Raw genomic sequence first — 18,144 nt, 5'->3', positions numbered from 1 at the left:
TATCAAACAATGAGATGGGGTCAGTGTTATGGACCTTTCGTGTGTTTATGCCTCCCTAGAAGCTTTTATTTGTGTTTTACCCTTCCAGCCAAAAGACTTCAACCTTACGAGTCATGTGTCAGTGGCCACATTCACCATCCACCGCATCCTCCCCCCTGACTCAGGTGTCTGGGTCTGCAGTGTGAACACAGTGGCTGGGATGGTGGAAAAGCCTTTCAACATTTCTGTTAAAGGTAAGCTCCATTTTCTAGAGGAAGAGCTTGCATCCTCAATGCACTGTGCTTATGTATCATTGGGTGCTGCTCCCAGATAGAAATGTTATCTGAACACTAAAATGACTTTTCGGATATTTTCTAGGATACTACGCCTTAAAATATTTTTTATATGCATGAAAATGGAAAGGAAGGATTAAGTAGATGACCTTCGGAGTCACATAGCCCTGGCTTTGGTTTTTGTCCCTAATAGCTAGAAACCTTGTGTATAGCCCTGAGCAAATGAGTTTAACCTCTCTGAGCCTTTCCTTACTTGACAATGAAGTTTAGTTCATCTACCTCTCAGGGTTTCTGTGAAGATTTGTTAAATATGCAAAACACCTGGAATTGTGTCTGGCACAACATGTCTAGTAGTGTTTATAGTACATGAAAAGTTTGACTTCATCATTGTTGTGACTTCCTATTCATTATTGTACAAAATAAGTTGGAAAATACTTTGAGAATTACTCACTTATTATGAAGCCCAGGCTATGCTATATAATGAACATGAATAATTTTTTTTCACATGTTCAGCATTGTGAGTATTCTTCCTGCTATGAATGAGTATTTCAAAATGCACATTAATCTAAGTAGATGGCTATACATTTGTGGCTTGATGGGGAGAAGGAACGTGGAGGTAAATCCGAGTTAGCTTGGCTGGTACACATAGATACCACAAGGAATTTTAAATTTGGAAGTTTCTTATGAGGCCATTTAGACAAAAGCAGCTAAGGGCTCTCGGACATATTTTGTAGAAAGGCACTGGGCTAAGTACCTCACATACTTCATCTCATTTAATTATTATAAGAATTGTATGCAACAGATACAGTTATCACCACTTTACCAGTCAGAAAACAGGTTCAGAGGGTTTAGTTAACTTGTATAAGGTATCACATCTGTTAAGGAGTAAATCTTAGTTTCTTTTTTTTTTTTTTTTTTAAGATTTTATTTATTTATTTATTTATTTGAGACAGAGAGAATGAGAGAGAGAGAGCACATGAGAGGGGGGAGGGTCAGAGGGAGAAGCAGGCTCCCCGCCGAGCAGGGAGCCCAATGCGGGACTCAATGCCGGGACTCCAGGATCATGACCTGAGCCGAAGGCAGTCGCTTAACCGACTGAGCCACCCAGGCACCCTAAATCTTAGTTTCGAACCTGGGTCTCCTGGCTCCAAATACTGCACCATCTTTTCTAGACCATTTCGTTTTCTGAGTCTCCTGTGTTAAAGTTTAGGAAGCAAGACAACAAACGCTGACTTGTATTTTACCCATTTTGTTACTTGATGAGGAATCTTTGGGCTATCTGAGAGGTGATTTCCATAAATGAAGTAAGGTAAATGCCCAGAACATAATATTTTTATAAGAGACCAATAACAACATTAACCTAAATACAGCCTTGTAGACTGGGATTCTCTACCCTGAGCCTCCACATAAACTGCCACGGAATCTTTAGTATTTTTTGGAATTACTGGAAAAAGCCCTGATCTGTTTTATTCAGTAGAACATTCACATGATCAAAACAATTTCTTATATCTTGCATTTTCTTGAAAGGAGGGAAATGATATGCAAACAAGACAAATTACCTTATTTTTAAGCTTCTTGGAATGTTTGCTGCCCATGGAAAATAAATAAGTCAAAAATAAACCATGTTGCTAAGATTCAGAAGAGTCAGTGGTTCTAATTTTTATTTTTTAGTGGAAGACACAGCACACAACATCAACGCATAGAAGCATCTGTAATACTAAGTTATTGATACCTCTTCATGTCATATTTACTGATAGATATAAAATCAAAATTGCCATTAGGTAAATTGATCAATATCTTTAATCATAGTATTAAAAAAAAAAAAGATGCAAGGCTTTTACTACCAGAATACAAATTGGTACAACCCCTTTGGAAAACTGAAAATATATGCCAAAGTTAAGCATACACAGACCTATGACCTGGCAATTCTCTTAAGTATAAGCTCAAAAGCAATGAGTGTATATGTTCAAAGAGATGTCTTCAATGTTCAGAGCAGTTTTATTCATAATAGCCCCAAACTGAAATTAGCCCAATTATCCGTCCACATTATAAGGGATAAATAAATTGTGGTGTATTCATACCTAATGGGTTGCTAGGGCTGCCATACAAAGTTCCACAGACGAGGTGGCTTAAACAACAGAAATTTATTTTCTCACGTTCTGGAGGCTAGGTAAGTGATCAAGGTGTCAGCAGAGTTGATTTCTCCTGAGGCCTCACTCCTTGGCTCATAAATGGCTGTCTTTTCCCCGTGTTTTCACACGGTTTTCCCATTGTGTGTGTGTCCTAATTTAATCTTCTTATAAGGACAATAGTTGCCTTGGATTAGGAACCACCCTAATGACCTCATTTTGACTTCATTACCTCCTTAAAGACCCTCTCTCCAAATAGAGTTACCTTCTGAGGTACAGGGGATTAAGATTTCCACATAAGAATTTTGGGGTAACACAGTTCAGCTCGTAACATCATACAGTGGAATATTAAACAGCAATAAAAGAGAATTCCTGCAATAGTATGGATATCATAGACATAATAAAGAGCAAACGAAAATACATGCTTTATGATTCCATTTATACAAAGTTAAAGAACAGACAAAACTAAATGATAGTGACAAAAGCCAGGATAATAGTTCCCTATTGACAGGGAAGGGGCACAAGGGTGCCTTCCACGGGGCTGGAAACGTTCCCCGTCTCAATCCGGGTAATGATTACATGGGTGTGTGCACAGGTAAAGTCCCTTGAGCTAAATGCACTTAAGATTTTTGCACTTTATAATATGTATATCTCAATACAAATTACTAAAAGACAAAAAATAAAATGATAAATTACTAAGAGGAAACTTTTGGAGCAGTTTGTTTCACGCTTACGAAAGTATCATTTTTACAAGATCCTGGCATTAATAGCTACAATAAAATAAGCATTTGCTGGTTTAAGCAAACAGGTGGTCTTATTTGATCGTACAAGGGAAGTATGACTTAACAAATGAATTTACTCACAGAAGTGCACTCTTCTCAGGAACCGCCCTAAGTAAAAACACTGGCAGAATCTGAAAGATTCTATGTTACGTAGCATACATCCTTGGGGAGAAAAAAAAAAGGTATGCATTTTTAAGAAGGATGGGCTGATGGAGCTATAGAACTCACAAGAAATTCAACTGACAAACACTTATACAGCATCTGTAAACCTACATGGTCTTTTACCTAATGGAATTCAGAGTCCATTGCAGTGTTTTACCACATTTCGATCATTATCCCCTCACCAAGGAGCCCCTTTAGAAATTTATTCCCAAATTCTCCTCCCCTCACCATAAAATGTTAATATCATGAATGTACTGTGTATCTGTTTATATACTGTGGCTCTTTGGAAGGCCACAAACCATTGTAATATCTGAGGCTTTTTCAATCCTGCAAGAATTAATTTTAACCTACATGGGGGTGTTATTTCACCCTATTGAGAATACATGGTCTTTGAGATGGGGAGATTATTCTGGATTATCTGGGTGGACCCACTCTAATCAGATGAGTCCTTAAAAGCAGAGAATTTTACCTACCTATTGTCAGAAAGTGATCACAGTGGAAGAAGGGTTCAAGATACATGACATTGTTGACTTTAAATATGGAGGAAGGGGCCACAAGCCAAGGAATGCAGGTGGTTTCTAGAAGTTGGAAAGAACAAGGAAATAGAGTCTCCCTTTGAGCTCCCTTACAGCCCTACTAACACCTTGATCTTAGCCCAGTGAGACCCATGTCTGACTTCTGACCTCTGGAACTGTATGAATAAATTTGTGTTGCTCTAAGCCAAAAAAAGAAAGAAAGAAAGAAAAAAGGAAAGGAAAGGAAAGGAAGGAAGGAAGGAAGGAAAGGAAAGAAAGGAAAGGATAGAGAGAACATGCATGGTCTAGAGGAAGACCAATATCAAATATTCACACAAAATCTCTAAGACTAATAAATTATGAAAATTGCAATGGAGGAAAAGACTAAGTTCTTTGAAGCCTAACTGAGGGGTATAGCCTCTGTGAAGAAATCACATCAGAGCTGATTGTTGAATGATCAGTTAAGAGGTAACAGAGAAAGATGGGAGGTCTGGTGCATTGCTTTCAGGAGAACAACATTTACAAAGAACCTGAAACAGAAAGGAGCTTGTTGCATTGTTGGAGAAATTGAAAGTTCAGGGGCTGGGTGATGGGCATTAAGGAGGGCACGGGATGTGATGAGCACTGCAACTGATGAATCATTGAACACTACATCTGGAAGTAACGATGTACTATATGTTGGCTTATTGAATTTAAATTTAAAATTTTTTTTAAAAAATACGCAATAAAATAAAAAGAAAGGTCAGTGGCACTGGAGGGTATTGGGTGAGGGGAAGAGGAGGCAGGGGCTCAATCGTGCAAGGCCTGACAGGTCATGGTATGAATTTTAGATTTTATTCTAAACATGATGGGAATCCATGGTAAGGTCTTGAGCAGAGGAGTGATCATATTTTAAGAAGTACTTTGTGGCTAATGGGTTGGAGGGGCAAGAGCAAAGCCAGGCGATCACAGCGCAGGCGACTGCATTGAATCTGAACAGAGAACTGAGTGATACGGGAGACTGGGGGAGTTCTCAAGCCCTGAGACCTCAACCACCAGCCAGTGCCACGTCCTTGACTTCCTCATGAGGAAGAATTCAAGGAGTCAGAGAATAGCCGAAGAAGTTTTATTGCAAAGCCAAAGTACACACTGAAAGGGGATGGGCAGAGTGCAGGATCTGAGCTGCCCTGGGTAGACGTAGGGGCGGGAGTTCTGCTGTTTATAGGTAGTCATAACGAGCGGGTGATATAGTCATGAAAGGTTCTGAGAATAGACGGAGAACTTCTAAAAACTCTGCATATCATTACGCATGCTCTATGGCAGCTACTATGCGCAGGTGCAGTCTAATTTTTCTATTACAAATACTCCATGATCAAGATGTACGAGGACTACTCTAGTACCCCCAGTAGAGGAGTCATTCTTTGACATTTGCAGGCTGACTGGGTCTGTGTGCGTGCGCGCCATGGGCTTGAGCAACAACGGGAAGCTTATGGCCCTGAGAAACCACAGCGCTATCACAGGGTTTACTCAGTTGTCAGGAACAGTCTGTCAGGTGTCAGACTCCGTTCCCTGTCTTTTGTTTTGTCTGCTGTTACCCAGTGTTTCCCTATGCACTTGCCTCTAGAGGGTTTTGTTGGAAATGTAAGATTACCCCTCCTCTATCCTCACCAAAGTACGATAATCAAACTCTAGAGACTAATCTGGTTGTTGAAAATTTTGTTTAGTTCTTCCAAAGCCCCTGAATGCCCCAAACGTGATCGACACTGGACATAATTTCGCTGTCATCAACATCAGCTCTGAGCCTTACTTTGGGGATGGACCAATCAAATCCAAGAAGCTTCTGTACAAACCTGTTAATCATTATGAAGCTTGGCGGCATATTCAAGGTAAGGTTTGAACAGGAAAGACTCCAGCTAAAGAAGTGGCACCAGGAGAAAAAAAATTCCTCACATATAGAAATAGAGAAATCCTCTCTCCCACTCTCATTCCTCTGCCCCAGGGTAACAGTGGCTGTAGCCAAGGATTCCATTTCAGAGTTAATTACCTACCAATCCTTTAGTCTCACTATGCCCATGATTTCCTAAGAAGGGCCCTCTATGCACTGTATGTAGGTAATTGAGGAAGTTACAAAAAGTAGAACAAAAGGAGGTTTTGGTTTAGTATTAACCCAGCTGACCTGGATATGTGGAATTAAGTCATGGCACTGTTACTGAGCTCTTCACATTCTATTGTAGACTCAGCCAAAATTCAGAATCCTAGTGACATAAGGCTGATTTGCTAAGTTGCTGTTGACAATGTCAAAGGCTAGGTTTTATTAAAAAGCAGCTTTTTTTTTCATACGGTGGTAATAATCCATCGTCACTTTCTGCAAGTGGACATCCACAAAGTGTTCTAAGAACTCGTGAACACAGCCCGATTTTTTTTTCTTACCGACTGGAAATTTACCATATGGTAAGGCGGTACTTTTGCAATACCTGTGGAGAACAGAGCCTGGCTAAAGCAAATAGCTAAGGAGAAAAGATGCATATACTATTTGTTTAGGAGATCTATTTTCAATGACTTCAGAGCCCTCCACTTGTAAATGGTATGACGATTACAAATCTGCTCTCTGGTCTTTGTAAGCAAACCCTCAAAGAATCTCTTCTGTTGATAGCCTGATTGCAATCACTATGTATTTAAAAACGGTGGCAATTAAATTATATTATTTTAATTGAGATTCCCCACGCCCCCTTAAATCTAATTGTTATTCCATATAGTTGAAGATTTGTGTGGTTTTACTCTACAAATGAAAAGACAAAAGCCCTAGAGCAGACGTGATTAAGTGGCTCAGAGAGTCTTACATTAGTGTGTACATCGTAACCTGGAAACTTCCTTAAAAAAGCCTCATTTTCCTTGTGTTAGGAATGTTGAGGCCCTGAAGGGGGGGATTGCCTGTTTCCTTTAGACATTGTATTTTTGAAAAACCAAACACCAGTTCACATCACAATAATAGCATTCCACTTTAAACAATGTACAAGAATGCCAACTTAAGTTTCCTGGACTTTCCCTCTTTGCAGTGACAAGTGAGATTGTTACACTCAGCTATTTGGAACCTCGCACAGAATACGAGCTCTGCGTGCAGCTGGTCCGGCGTGGAGAGGGTGGGGAAGGGCATCCGGGACCGGTGAGACGGTTCACAACTGCTTCTATCGGTCAGTGGAAGCAAACAGCATTTCTTCCTGCACTGGGTGGGAGGGGGGAGGAAGGGGAAAGAGGAAGGAAGACCAGGAAGGGTGGTGGTGGGCGAGTGGGTGGGTGGGGTTGCAGGGGGAAGGAGTTTGCTTTTGAATGGGTGGGAAAGTGACAGGAAGGTGGGCAGCTTGGAGCCAAATAGTTCTTTTCTTTGGGCTGCACTCCTGGTCTATGTCCCTGGGGGAGGGTGTCTGCGGCAGTACGGGGACAGAGGAGGAAGCAGATGAGCCTTCAGGAAGTCAGGGCCATCCCTTAGGAGTTGGGATTTACTTAGCAGCAACTGCTTGGCTCCTGAGTTCTACCAACAGCTTCCTGTTTCCATCTTAAGGGCCAAAGCCAGACTCTTGGCACATATGTACTTCAGAAATCCCAGTTTATTTATTTTTAAAACTAATTTCTCATTTTCCAAAGTAATTCATGCACAGAGTTAAAACATCAAATAAGATGAGAAGCTTTTATCTGAAGAACAGCCACCCCATTCCACCTCCCCACCCCCAAATGCTGCCTCCTACAGGCAGCCCGATTTACCTCCTTAAACTACTTCTTTTTTTTTTTTTTTAAGATTATTTATTTATTTGTCAGAGAGAGAGCACGCGCTCGTGCACAAGCAGGGGGAGTGGCAGAGAGAGAGAGAGAGAGGGGAGCAGGCTCCCCACTGAGCAGGGAGCCCGATGCGGGGCTCAATCCCAGGACCCTGGGATCACGACCTGAGCTGAAGGCAGATGCTTAACCAACTGAGCCACCCAGGCGTCCTCCTTAAGCTACTTCTTATGGGATATAGGCCTCCATGTTTCTAAATCAGTGGTTCTCAAACATTAGTATCCATAAGAATTACCTGGAGAGCTTGTTAAAACAGATTTCTGACCCCCCGCCCCGAGTTTCTAATTCAGTAGGTTTGGGGTCAGGGTTGGGCTCATGATTTTGCAGCTCTAAGAAGTTGGCAAATTGTACTTGATGTTGTTGATCCTTGATCCATACATTCTAAGGAATATATGTAGCGATATTTGATTGATCAATGTTAGTATCGGTTGCCCTCTATTGTGTTCATTGAGGGTCCCTTGAATTTGTGAAGTTTCCTTGACACTAACCTGGGCTCCAGCTTTCTGCTACCCAGGTACCCCTCTCTGAAACAAGGGAGTGATCCCTTATAAAGTTTGCTTTTCTAGTGTTCACTGTGTCTTATCATTTGTTACTATCTCCTGGTCAGCCCTCTATAGTTTGAAGTTCACATATATTTCATTCATATAACCTTAAAGGGTAAGAATTATCTTCCCCATTTTATAGATTGACAAGTAGCGTCTCAGAATGGTTCATAAATTGATCTTCAGACTTCACATCCTTTTATTTCTCCAATTATTATTATTATTATTATTATTATTAATTATTATTATTATTTTACCTAGGAGCCCAAAGATACCATTTCTTTATCCCAATTGGTAAATTTTTCTGTTTTTAGTCTACTTCGTAAAGGCAGAAGGATCCAGAATGAGTGTGCTCTCCTGCAGGGGTGTTGCATCCCTAACAGAGACTGCCCCCTTCGATCCCCCCCACCCCCAAATTTCCATCTCACCAGCAGCATTCTTTAAGAACCAAATGGAACTCAGAGCTACTCTGGTCCTTGGAGAAGCAGTGTGCAAATAAGGGATGGTTTCCCGGGACCTCGCCAGGTAGCAAATACAAAAAATAACACCAGAAACTCTATATAAGTTAGAAGACGAAGAGATCAAGGGGGCCTCTGCTCTGTGGTCAGGTTGCTGCTAAAAGGCAAATGGTAGTTAATTCTCTCTCTGGCCAGTGTTGATGAATCCAAGGCGAAGGTCATAATCTGACTCAGATGGAAAGTATTTATGGAACAGATCATAAAACACTTCACAGACCCACACGATACTGTCTTCAGTATTCAGAGTATGTTCCAGCCTGGATGTATTTAGAAGTCTCTTGGAATATTTCAAAGTAGTTCTCAAGGGTAGGTAGGGAGGGAATTCTTTTTTTTTTTTTTTAAGATTTTTATTTATTTTGACAGACAGCGAGAGAGGGAACACAAGCAGGGGGAGTGGGAGAGGGAGAAGCAGGCTTCCCGTGGAACAGAGAGTCCGATGTGGGGCTCGATGTGGGGCTCGATCCCAGAACCCTGAGCTGAAGGCAGATGCTTAACAACTAAGCCATCCAGGTGCCCTGGTGGGGAGGGAATTCTTGAAGGTTCTTCTTTTCCCATCATTTGAATTTTGCTGATGTTTGTTTTTTAATTCATCTGGCAGTTGCACTATTTATAAGTATGTTGATTTAATGGTGAAGACCAGGAGGCCAGGAGCGGAGGGAAGAGATCACACTCTGAACAGAGGCAGAAAGAGGGCAGGTAGGGAGGGGTGAAGGGTAAGTCATGTTTCTGAAGGAAAGGAAAAGGGAAATGACCATTTATCGAGTGACTCTTCTGTACCAGGCCTAGACTTAGGAGGTTTGCATATATGCTCCAAAACATCAACTCTCTGTTCTGCTTTGTCATTTTAAGTTTGCCTGCCTCCTCTGGGCAGCTTCTTTTGGAACTTAAACTTCAGAGATAAGCGAAAGGAGTTACCATCACCTCTTTCAACTTGTAAAGGTTATAGAGAATAATAGTTATTTAGAGTAATACATGTATTAATATTAAATAGTTAAAATAATGATTTTATTTACAAAGGCTACAGAGAATAATTATTGCTTTAGCATAATGCCAAGTGAATTGTGAGACCTGATCGCTGGTTCTCCCTTGTGTAACACCAGTCAGAACTGGCCGGTGGGAGTCACCGTCTTGGTGTATGGAAACAGACCCTTTCTCTCACTTCTAACCGAAAAGAGCAGTTTTCCAACCTTTTCTCCCTCTTCCTCTCTCTCCCGCCCCCACCTTCCTCCTCCTTCAATTACCGCCCCCTTTAGATACCTGTGTCCTTAGGACAAAATGTCTCTTTTGTCCTAATGTCTCCCCTGCCATGAATTTTAATACCATAGATATATTTATATACTGTGGCCCTACATAAGCAATTGTAATATCTAAAATGTTCTCGTATCCCACGAACCAGTGTTTGCCCCCTTTAGGGGCAAACCTGTCCCCACTGAGAATGCATGAGTTAGAGGATCCCTATTCTATGTTTTGAAAATACTTGATATCTGGAAGTGAAAAGTCAATTTACTATTATAACTGAAAATACAGAGTCCGTCTGTGCCCATTGACGCAAGATAAGACAGGAAGGGAGAAGGGAGGGAGGAAGGAAGGAGGGAAAGTAGGTTATGTCCCTGACTCCTTCTATTTTCATATCCATTATCCCATGTGCTTCTCCTAAGTCTGAAAGATAAGTATTTCCATTTTGTGTTACATGTGAACTTGGAGAGCTTATGAATTTTCCCAAGGCCGCAAAACTAGGCAGGCTCCTATCTCTTTCATTTCAAAACCCATGTTGTTTGCATTCAGGTGCCTGTCTGGTAGCCCAGGTTCTTGGCCAGGGCAGGTGTGGTCATAGCCAGCACCTTGCTGTGATCAGAGCAGGGCGAGCCCAGGCCCTGCCACCACAGCCGTTCCAGGGCTTGAAATTCTTGCTATGGGGAAGTAACCCTGAAATTGCGTTAAAATATATTGCTCAGAATCGTAACCGAAACACTGGGTAGTTAGTTACCCACCCCTCCTATCCCACAACCTTGGAAAATCCACTGTCTTATCAGTTTCCTCCCTACCCTTCAGCAATTATAGCCATGACTTTTACCAAATTGCAACTAGAGTTTTTTCTCATGTATTAGAAATATTTTTTTTGGCCTCCCATACTACTCCCAACGATCTATTTTAATCCTTTGGATGGTTATATCATACTTTATTAAAGCACTTTCCTATTTTCAGCATTTAGATTTCTTCTGATTGTTTGCTATTATTAAATAATGCCATAATGAATGTCTTCATGCACTTTGGTTTTTCTCTTCCTCTGGATTATTTCTTCAGGATAAATCCCTGGTGCGGTCAGGGCCAAAGCAGACGTTCATTTCTAGGGCTCTTGAAAAATACTCCCAAGTTGTTCTCTAAAGGAGTTCCTCTATTATAGTTACTCAAACTACAATTAGAATTGTAATAAATATTTGCAATTTTGATAGAAAAAAAAGTATGACATGGCTGTTAGCTTGTGTTTCTTTGATGGTCTGTGAAGTTGTCTATTATTCTAGAAGCCAAGGTTCTTCTGTAAAGCGGCCCTTTGGGGCTGTTGTGCTTCACCTGATGCAAAAATCATGATCTAGGGGCACCTGGCTGGTACAGTCGGTAGAGCATGTGACTCTTGACCTCGGAATTGTGAGTTCAAGCCCCGTGGTGGGTATAGAGCTTACTTAAAAATAAAAACATCTTTAAAAAAAAAAAATCATGATCTTTCTGGTTTCTCCCAGGTCTCCCTCCTCCAAGAGGTCTCATTCTCCTACCAAAAAGTCAAACCACTCTAAATTTGACCTGGCAACCAATATTTCCAAGCTCAGAAGATGATTTCTATGTTGAAGTGGAGAGAAGGTCTGTACAAATGAATAGTGACCAGCAGAATATCAAAGTGCCAGGCAACCTGACTTCAGTGCTACTTAACAATTTACACCCCAGGGAGCAGTACATAGTCCGAGCCAGAGTCAACACCAAGGCCCAGGGGGAATGGAGTGAAGATCTCATCGCTTGGACCCTTAGCGACAGTAAGTAACTCACATGGCCCCACGTTGCCTGAACGACATTTGACTACTGCTGCTTGGACTTAGCTGCCATCAAGTCAAGACTGCTAGACATCATAAAAGGCAGTTAAGGATGGAAGCTAATTAGCGCCCCCACCCCAACACACCAAACCGTTTAAATAACCTGTAATATGTAAGAAAGGCAGGACTGTGCTAAAATTTACCTTATGCAGTTATTTATTAAGTAAATTAATAACATGAATAAGGTTTTCTGGGGTATGTTTAATTTGTTATAGGACAGTTTTCAAGATTGTCCTGTTTCTTCAGCCCTCCAGATGCTGGCTAATTAGATAGGTCTTTCCTAATCTTAAAAGCTAAATGACTCTGCTTGAAAATCTTCATAGTAGATAATTCTTAGGGTTATAAAATATATTTGATAGTAATAAAACCTTTTTTCTTTCAAAATATTCTGCAACTCAGGCTTTTCTCTATTTCAGATTGGTCATTTAAAATTAGTTGGAACTTCTTGGGTTTCTTGGTAGTACTGAAAGTTTTTCATCATTAAGCAAAGAGTTCTGTTTAGATTCACTGCATTAGAACTGTGTCTGTGTATTTTGGAGTCCTTGGAAAGATAAAATATGTCTTGGCCACACTGACTACCACTTAGGTTAGGATCATGGGGTCCCTTGCCAACACCTGATGTCTCCAGCTCTCTTCTGCAGCTGCATCTCCACTTGCTCAATACCAGGTGTAGAAAACGGCTCCGTGTTCCTCCAGCCACTCTCTTGTATTAGTGATATGTGGAAGTCTCACCTGCTACATCAGCGTTCAGGGATTCTTCATCACTTTTTAAAAATTCTATGAAATTTAAAAATTACAGAATAGTGCAGAGAATAATACAACAAACACCCACATTACTACTACCCAGAATTAACAACTGTTAATATTTTGTCATATTTGTTTTCAGCCCTTTTGTTGATTTGTGGAAGTAAAAACACAATACAGATCACAAGTCCCTTGGACCGTCATCCCTACTCTCATTCTATGGCTGGCTCCCCAGAGACAACTGCGTTATGAGTTTGCTGTGTATCTTTCCATTCAAGGTTGAATTGGCTCAGTGTGTTAGATTCATTCACAGGTGCACATATGCATACATACCATTCTTGCTTTTTGGAATAAACACTATGATTCCTATCTTACCCATGTTCATTGTTTAGATCTGACATATACTTTTTTAACTTCTGCATAATATTCTATGTTATGACTATATCATCTTATTTATATATTCCCTTTGAGGTGGACATTTAGGTTGTTTCCTTTCTGTACCACTTCCTTCCTTCCTTTTTTTTTTTTAACTATCCCAAACAAAAATGCAATGACCATCCTTATGCATGTCTCCAGGTGCATAGGTGTGAGAGCTTTCCTAGGGAATATGTCCAGAAGTAGAACTGATAGGCAATGTTTCTCATTCAATGTGTACGATGTTCAGGAGTATACGAGAGTACCATTTTCCCTATATCAATCTCTGTACATATATCCTTTCCCTATATCTATATCCTTTGATGTTGGAGACCTTTTTATTTTTCATAATCTCAAAGGTAAAAAATTGTACCCCACTGTTAATTTCAATTTTCATTTTCTTGATAACTAGCAATGTTGAGTATCTTTTCTTGAGCAGTGGGATTTCTGCTTTTTGATGAATTTGTTGGTACACTTTGCCCAATTTCTACTGGTTGTAACAGAATTTGATGTCTTAATTTAATGCAAGGGTGAGAAAATATGTGATGATATATGTGTTGTCATTTTCCTGTCTTGTGCCATTTTGTCAAGTCTGCATGGAGTCCACTTCCAATTGATTGGAATCACAACCTGAGAAAACACCTATTTGCCATTCTTGGTTTATGAGCTGACAGTAAGTATCCCTTAAAAGCATAATAATCTAAGATGGTAGTGTAACTTAAGTGCATTTTTTTTTAAATTTCTAGTTCTCCCTCCTCAACCAGAAAATATCAAGATTTCTAACATCACAGACTCCTCAGCCATGATCTCTTGGACAATCTTGGATGGCTATTCTATTTCTTCTATTATCATCCGTTACAAGGTTCAGGGCAAGAATGAAGACCAGCACATTGATGTGAAGATCAAGAATGCCACCATTACCCAGTATCAGCTCAAGGGCCTAGAGCCTGAAACAGCTTACCAGGTGGACATTTTTGCAGAGAACAACATAGGGTCAAGCAACCCAACCTTTTCTCATGAACTGATGACCCTTTCTAAATCTCAAGGTTGGTAGAGTGGACAGGTATTTACCTAGGATTATTTCTGGAGAGTATCAGAAAAGCCCCACTATCTTAATTAAGATATTTACCTCATGTGTACGTCATGTGACATAATTCATTTGTCTACATAGGCTTCACCATCTCTAGATAGGTTCTTAAAATGAAAATGCCCCTGAGAGGGATACCGTGTTGATCCATTTTCTTTTTGTTAAGTCTTAGACTAAATTAGCCCATTTAGTTTGCACTCCCCATCCAGCAATGGAAGCTCTGAGGAATGTGAATTCGATTCCATGGAAAAAGAATGTGGAACCTGCTTAGTGAAGGCAGGCCTATGAACTCCATTCTTTCTCAAATGAACTCCTCTTTTAGCTTAGATGACACCATGCAATTCTAAGTTGTTGTTTTTGTTTTTCCTGGGTTTTTTTGTTTTGTTTTGTTTTTATTTGTTTGTTTTTTTACTTTTTACATCCAAGTTATGATGCCTCCATGTCCACCACTAACCCCCACTCCGGTGAGAGTAAGCTTTTTGAGATAGATGTAGGTCCCTCAGCGTGCCAAGGACACGATGCCCAGTGTTTGTGACTGATAATACCAGTCAAATGTAGTCAAGTGAACAAGGGACCAGGATAGGTGGGACTGCAGCTCCTGGAGCACCTTCCCTTTGAAGTCTGTCTGCAGTGGCACCTGCCAGCCCTCTGCAATGTGTGACATTGGATGGAAAGTTTTGCAGATTTATAATCTGGGCTAGAGTTTATTTTTCCAGAAAATCTTATAGTAGCAAAAACTTCTTGGCTTTCGAGGGCTACCTAGGGCTTAAGAAATAAAATGAAACATGCCATATTTTCAGGACTGATTCTTTGGAATATTTCTGAAATGTCCAAGGAATGTTATGAGTCTGCCAATTATAGAGAGTTGGAGTTTCCAGTTGACACCCTTAATAAATACATTATTTTTACAATTATTTGTGTTTTGGTAAAATGTATACAGGCCCTAAATCCAAGCTATACATAAAATACAAACAGAAAAATTAAAAACAAGGCATAACAAAACAACAAAATCCTCACCATTCTGTTCCAGATGTATCTTTATGTACCCATGCTTAGAGATAGAAGGAAGGAAAGAGAGATAATCACAAAAGAATTCTTGTAAGAAGATGGGGTCATGTTCTAAGTACTGTTTTTCATAAAGATATATTGCATTTAGTTTTGAGTTTAAATTAGGGAAAGAATTGGATTAGACCATAATCTTTAATAGTTTATTTTGACGGGAGCCCTAAATTTAATGGTTTTCCTCTTCTGTCTTTCCCTCCTTCCCCTCCTCCTTTCCTTCATTCTGTCAATGGTATTCTCAGGTTTTCTCCATCAGCTTTTTAAACAAGAAAAAAAAATCTTATAGACTCTAAGCTTGGCATCTTAGAACTTGAGAACTTTTCTAGGTGGGGAAATTGTGCAGGGAGGTTTAGCCACTTTCCCAAAGTCCTATACCTAGTTAGTCATTCTCCCTGCTGCTTGGGCCTCTACTTGGAAGTAAAAGTGGGACAAATGGTAACAACTAATAATTAGCATTTTTCCTTTTTTTTTTTTTTTTTTTTTTTAGGTCTTATAACAATCCTCTCCATTGAGTTTCAGAACATATAAATGAGGAGCTCAAGGTCCCGTAGCAATTAGGTGGCAGAGCCAGGGCCGCCATTACATATCCATTGTACCTCGATGTCACCCATAGATGGTCTTGGCTTATCTCTCCTAAACTAACCCTGCTGCTTCTCCTGTGTTCTGTGCAGCACCAGTGGACCTTGGAGGTGGGAAGATGCTGCTTATAGCCATCCTTGGCTCCGCGGGAATGACCTGCCTGACAGTGCTGTTGGCCTTCCTGATCATGTTGCAACTGAAGAGGGCAAATGTCCAAAGGAGAATGGCCCAAGCTTTCCAAAACGTGGTAGTGCCTCATCTTCCTACTAGCTAATAAGTACAAGTCTGCATGTATGCAGAATCTTTGCTTTAAAAATGTGGACCGGGAAGGATGCCTGGGTGGCTCAGTTGGTTGAGCATTGACTCTTGATTTCAGCTCGGGTCCTAATCTCAGGGTCGTGAGTTCAAGCCCCACATTGGGCTCCACGCTGGATGTAGAGCTGACTTAAAAAAAAAAAAAAAAAAAAGATGTGGACCAGGAAATTTACTTGTAAAACAAATATTTCCCTTCTTCTCTTTGACTTCCATTATGAAATGGGAGATAAACACCATGACTATGTAATTTGTTGTCCAAACTGGAATGGTTTTTGTTTTTTTTCATTTGAGACAGAGAGATAGAGAGAGCATGAGCAGGGGGAGGTGTGGAGGCAGAGGGAGAAGCAGGCTTCCCGCTGAGCAGGGAGCCAGATGTGGGACTCGATCCCAGGACCCTGGGATCACGACCTGAGCCGAAGGCAGAGGCTTAACCATCTGAGCCACCCAGGGGCCCCAAACTGGAATGATTTTGAGAGTGGAAATGTTGCTCTTAATAATTATTTAGGAAGCCAGGGCTAAAACAGAACTATTGCCCTGCCCAAATGAGATGTATGGTCATCCTAGTGATGAGTCACCAGGGAGACCAATCTTGCAACATGAAGAATTGAATGCTGTTGGTAAGGAAGGACATGAGCATAACCAGACCTCAGTATGATGGGTAACGATGTGCTAGACAAGTTTTCCCCACATTTCCTATTTCTAGTTCCTATTTTATACTTCTAATTTCTCCCACAGTCTTATTATTCCTCATATATATTATATATGTAATATATATGAATTTTAGGTACATGTGTGTCTCTCCATTCCTTTGTACCCATCAATTGGCAGTCATAGTTCATACCTGGCACTGCCTCATTCTTTCATCTAGAAATTTTGACTAGTAACCAAGGTTTACAAAATCATACCTGACCAATATACACCCTGTTTGAGTTCTTTGGTATGCCATAGCCTGAAAGATAAATTTGTACCCAATTTATCAATTCCATGTATAAAACATTGAGTACAATTACACATTCCAGAGGAGGTACAGCTTCATGTCCACAAATCCCTGAGATTCCCCTCCTTGGAGGACAAGGGGAGTGTTGTTATCTGACTCTATGCCAGAGCTGACTCAACTCAGGCTGTCACTGGAGAGGAAAGACCAGCAAGGGGGCTAGGTGCACTGTAGCTTTGTCATGATATGTCAGCACCCTCTCAAACTCAGGAGAAAAGGTGATGCTATGTTGGGTTTGACTATAAGCCTCTGTCATCCTGGGGCCAGAGTCTGCTGCAGAGTGGGCTTGAGAGGTTCTAAGGTTCAGGATAAGCCAGAGTAAGAGTCAAGAATAGGCCAAGACAATGCAAGGAGAGCTCTTAGTGAGGCACGGCCTGTTACTGCCCCAGACGGGATCTCTGAGTTCTTTTCCAAATCAGAACTGAACACCTGCTCATTCCACAGCTCAGTAGAAACTCAAGCGTGACTAACTTGGGGATGTGCCATCCTGTGGCATACCTGCTGTTATTCCCCTATGCTTGCATTCTGCAGACATTGTTAATCGATTGTAGCATGCCTTCCACCTGAGGCCTGGAATTAGCTCATGTAGCCCTATAGACAGCCTGTTAGCTGAAACCTATTTCCATCTGCATTCTGGAATTAGATAGACAATTTCTTGTTTTACCTGGTATGGGATACAAGCCAGGAGTATTTAGGCACATTAGAATTATGAAAAATCCTGACACAAAACCATGAAAATATTGTTTCTCCAGAGGGAAGAACCAGCTGTGCAGTTCAACTCAGGAACTCTGGCCCTGAACAGGAAGGCCAAAAACAACCCGGATCCTACAATTTATCCAGTGCTTGACTGGAATGACATCAAATTTCAAGATGTGATCGGGGAGGGTAATTTTGGCCAGGTTCTTAAGGCGCGCATCAAGAAGGATGGGTTACGGATGGACGCTGCCATCAAGAGGATGAAAGGTCAGTGCTTGACCAGATCAAGTCAGCATTTCACTAGGGTGGGGAGAAAACTTGACTTCCTGTTGAATCTTTCCGCTATGGCCTTACATTATTTAAACAAAAAATTGGCATGATGTCAAAGACAGCTGTTCTGTGCAATGGCAGGTGATAGTTCCTTTGAGGTCAGCTAGTGA

The 18,144-nt window shown here is 40.9% G+C and overlaps 1 protein-coding gene across 3 annotated transcripts in view; it reads left to right on the top strand.

The window, feature by feature from the left end:
• The window catches only part of TEK (TEK receptor tyrosine kinase), a 100,219-nt gene that overhangs the window by 62,720 nt on the left and 19,355 nt on the right, over positions 1-18,144 (top strand). For 2 of the 3 annotated variants that reach the window (XM_035016521.1, XM_035016519.1), the window contains 7 exons: positions 89-233; positions 5,564-5,725; positions 6,896-7,030; positions 11,469-11,756; positions 13,718-14,017; positions 15,792-15,946; positions 17,761-17,971. In XM_035016521.1, the coding sequence (XP_034872412.1) occupies positions 89-233; positions 5,564-5,725; positions 6,896-7,030; positions 11,469-11,756; positions 13,718-14,017; positions 15,792-15,946; positions 17,761-17,971 (1,396 nt within the window). The remainder of the gene's footprint in view (positions 1-88; positions 234-5,563; positions 5,726-6,895; positions 7,031-11,468; positions 11,757-13,717; positions 14,018-15,791; positions 15,947-17,760; positions 17,972-18,144) is intronic. The other variant, XM_035016520.1, reaches the window with a different exon arrangement.

Source organism: Mirounga leonina, unplaced genomic scaffold, assembly GCF_011800145.1.
Source record: "Mirounga leonina isolate KUSES-001 unplaced genomic scaffold, KU_Mleo_1.0 Mir_170, whole genome shotgun sequence".
In the NCBI taxonomy this organism is placed as follows: Eukaryota; Metazoa; Chordata; class Mammalia; order Carnivora; family Phocidae; genus Mirounga; species Mirounga leonina.
The sequence above is the reverse complement of the archived record's forward strand: the minus strand, read 5'-3'. Positions and strand labels throughout refer to the sequence as shown.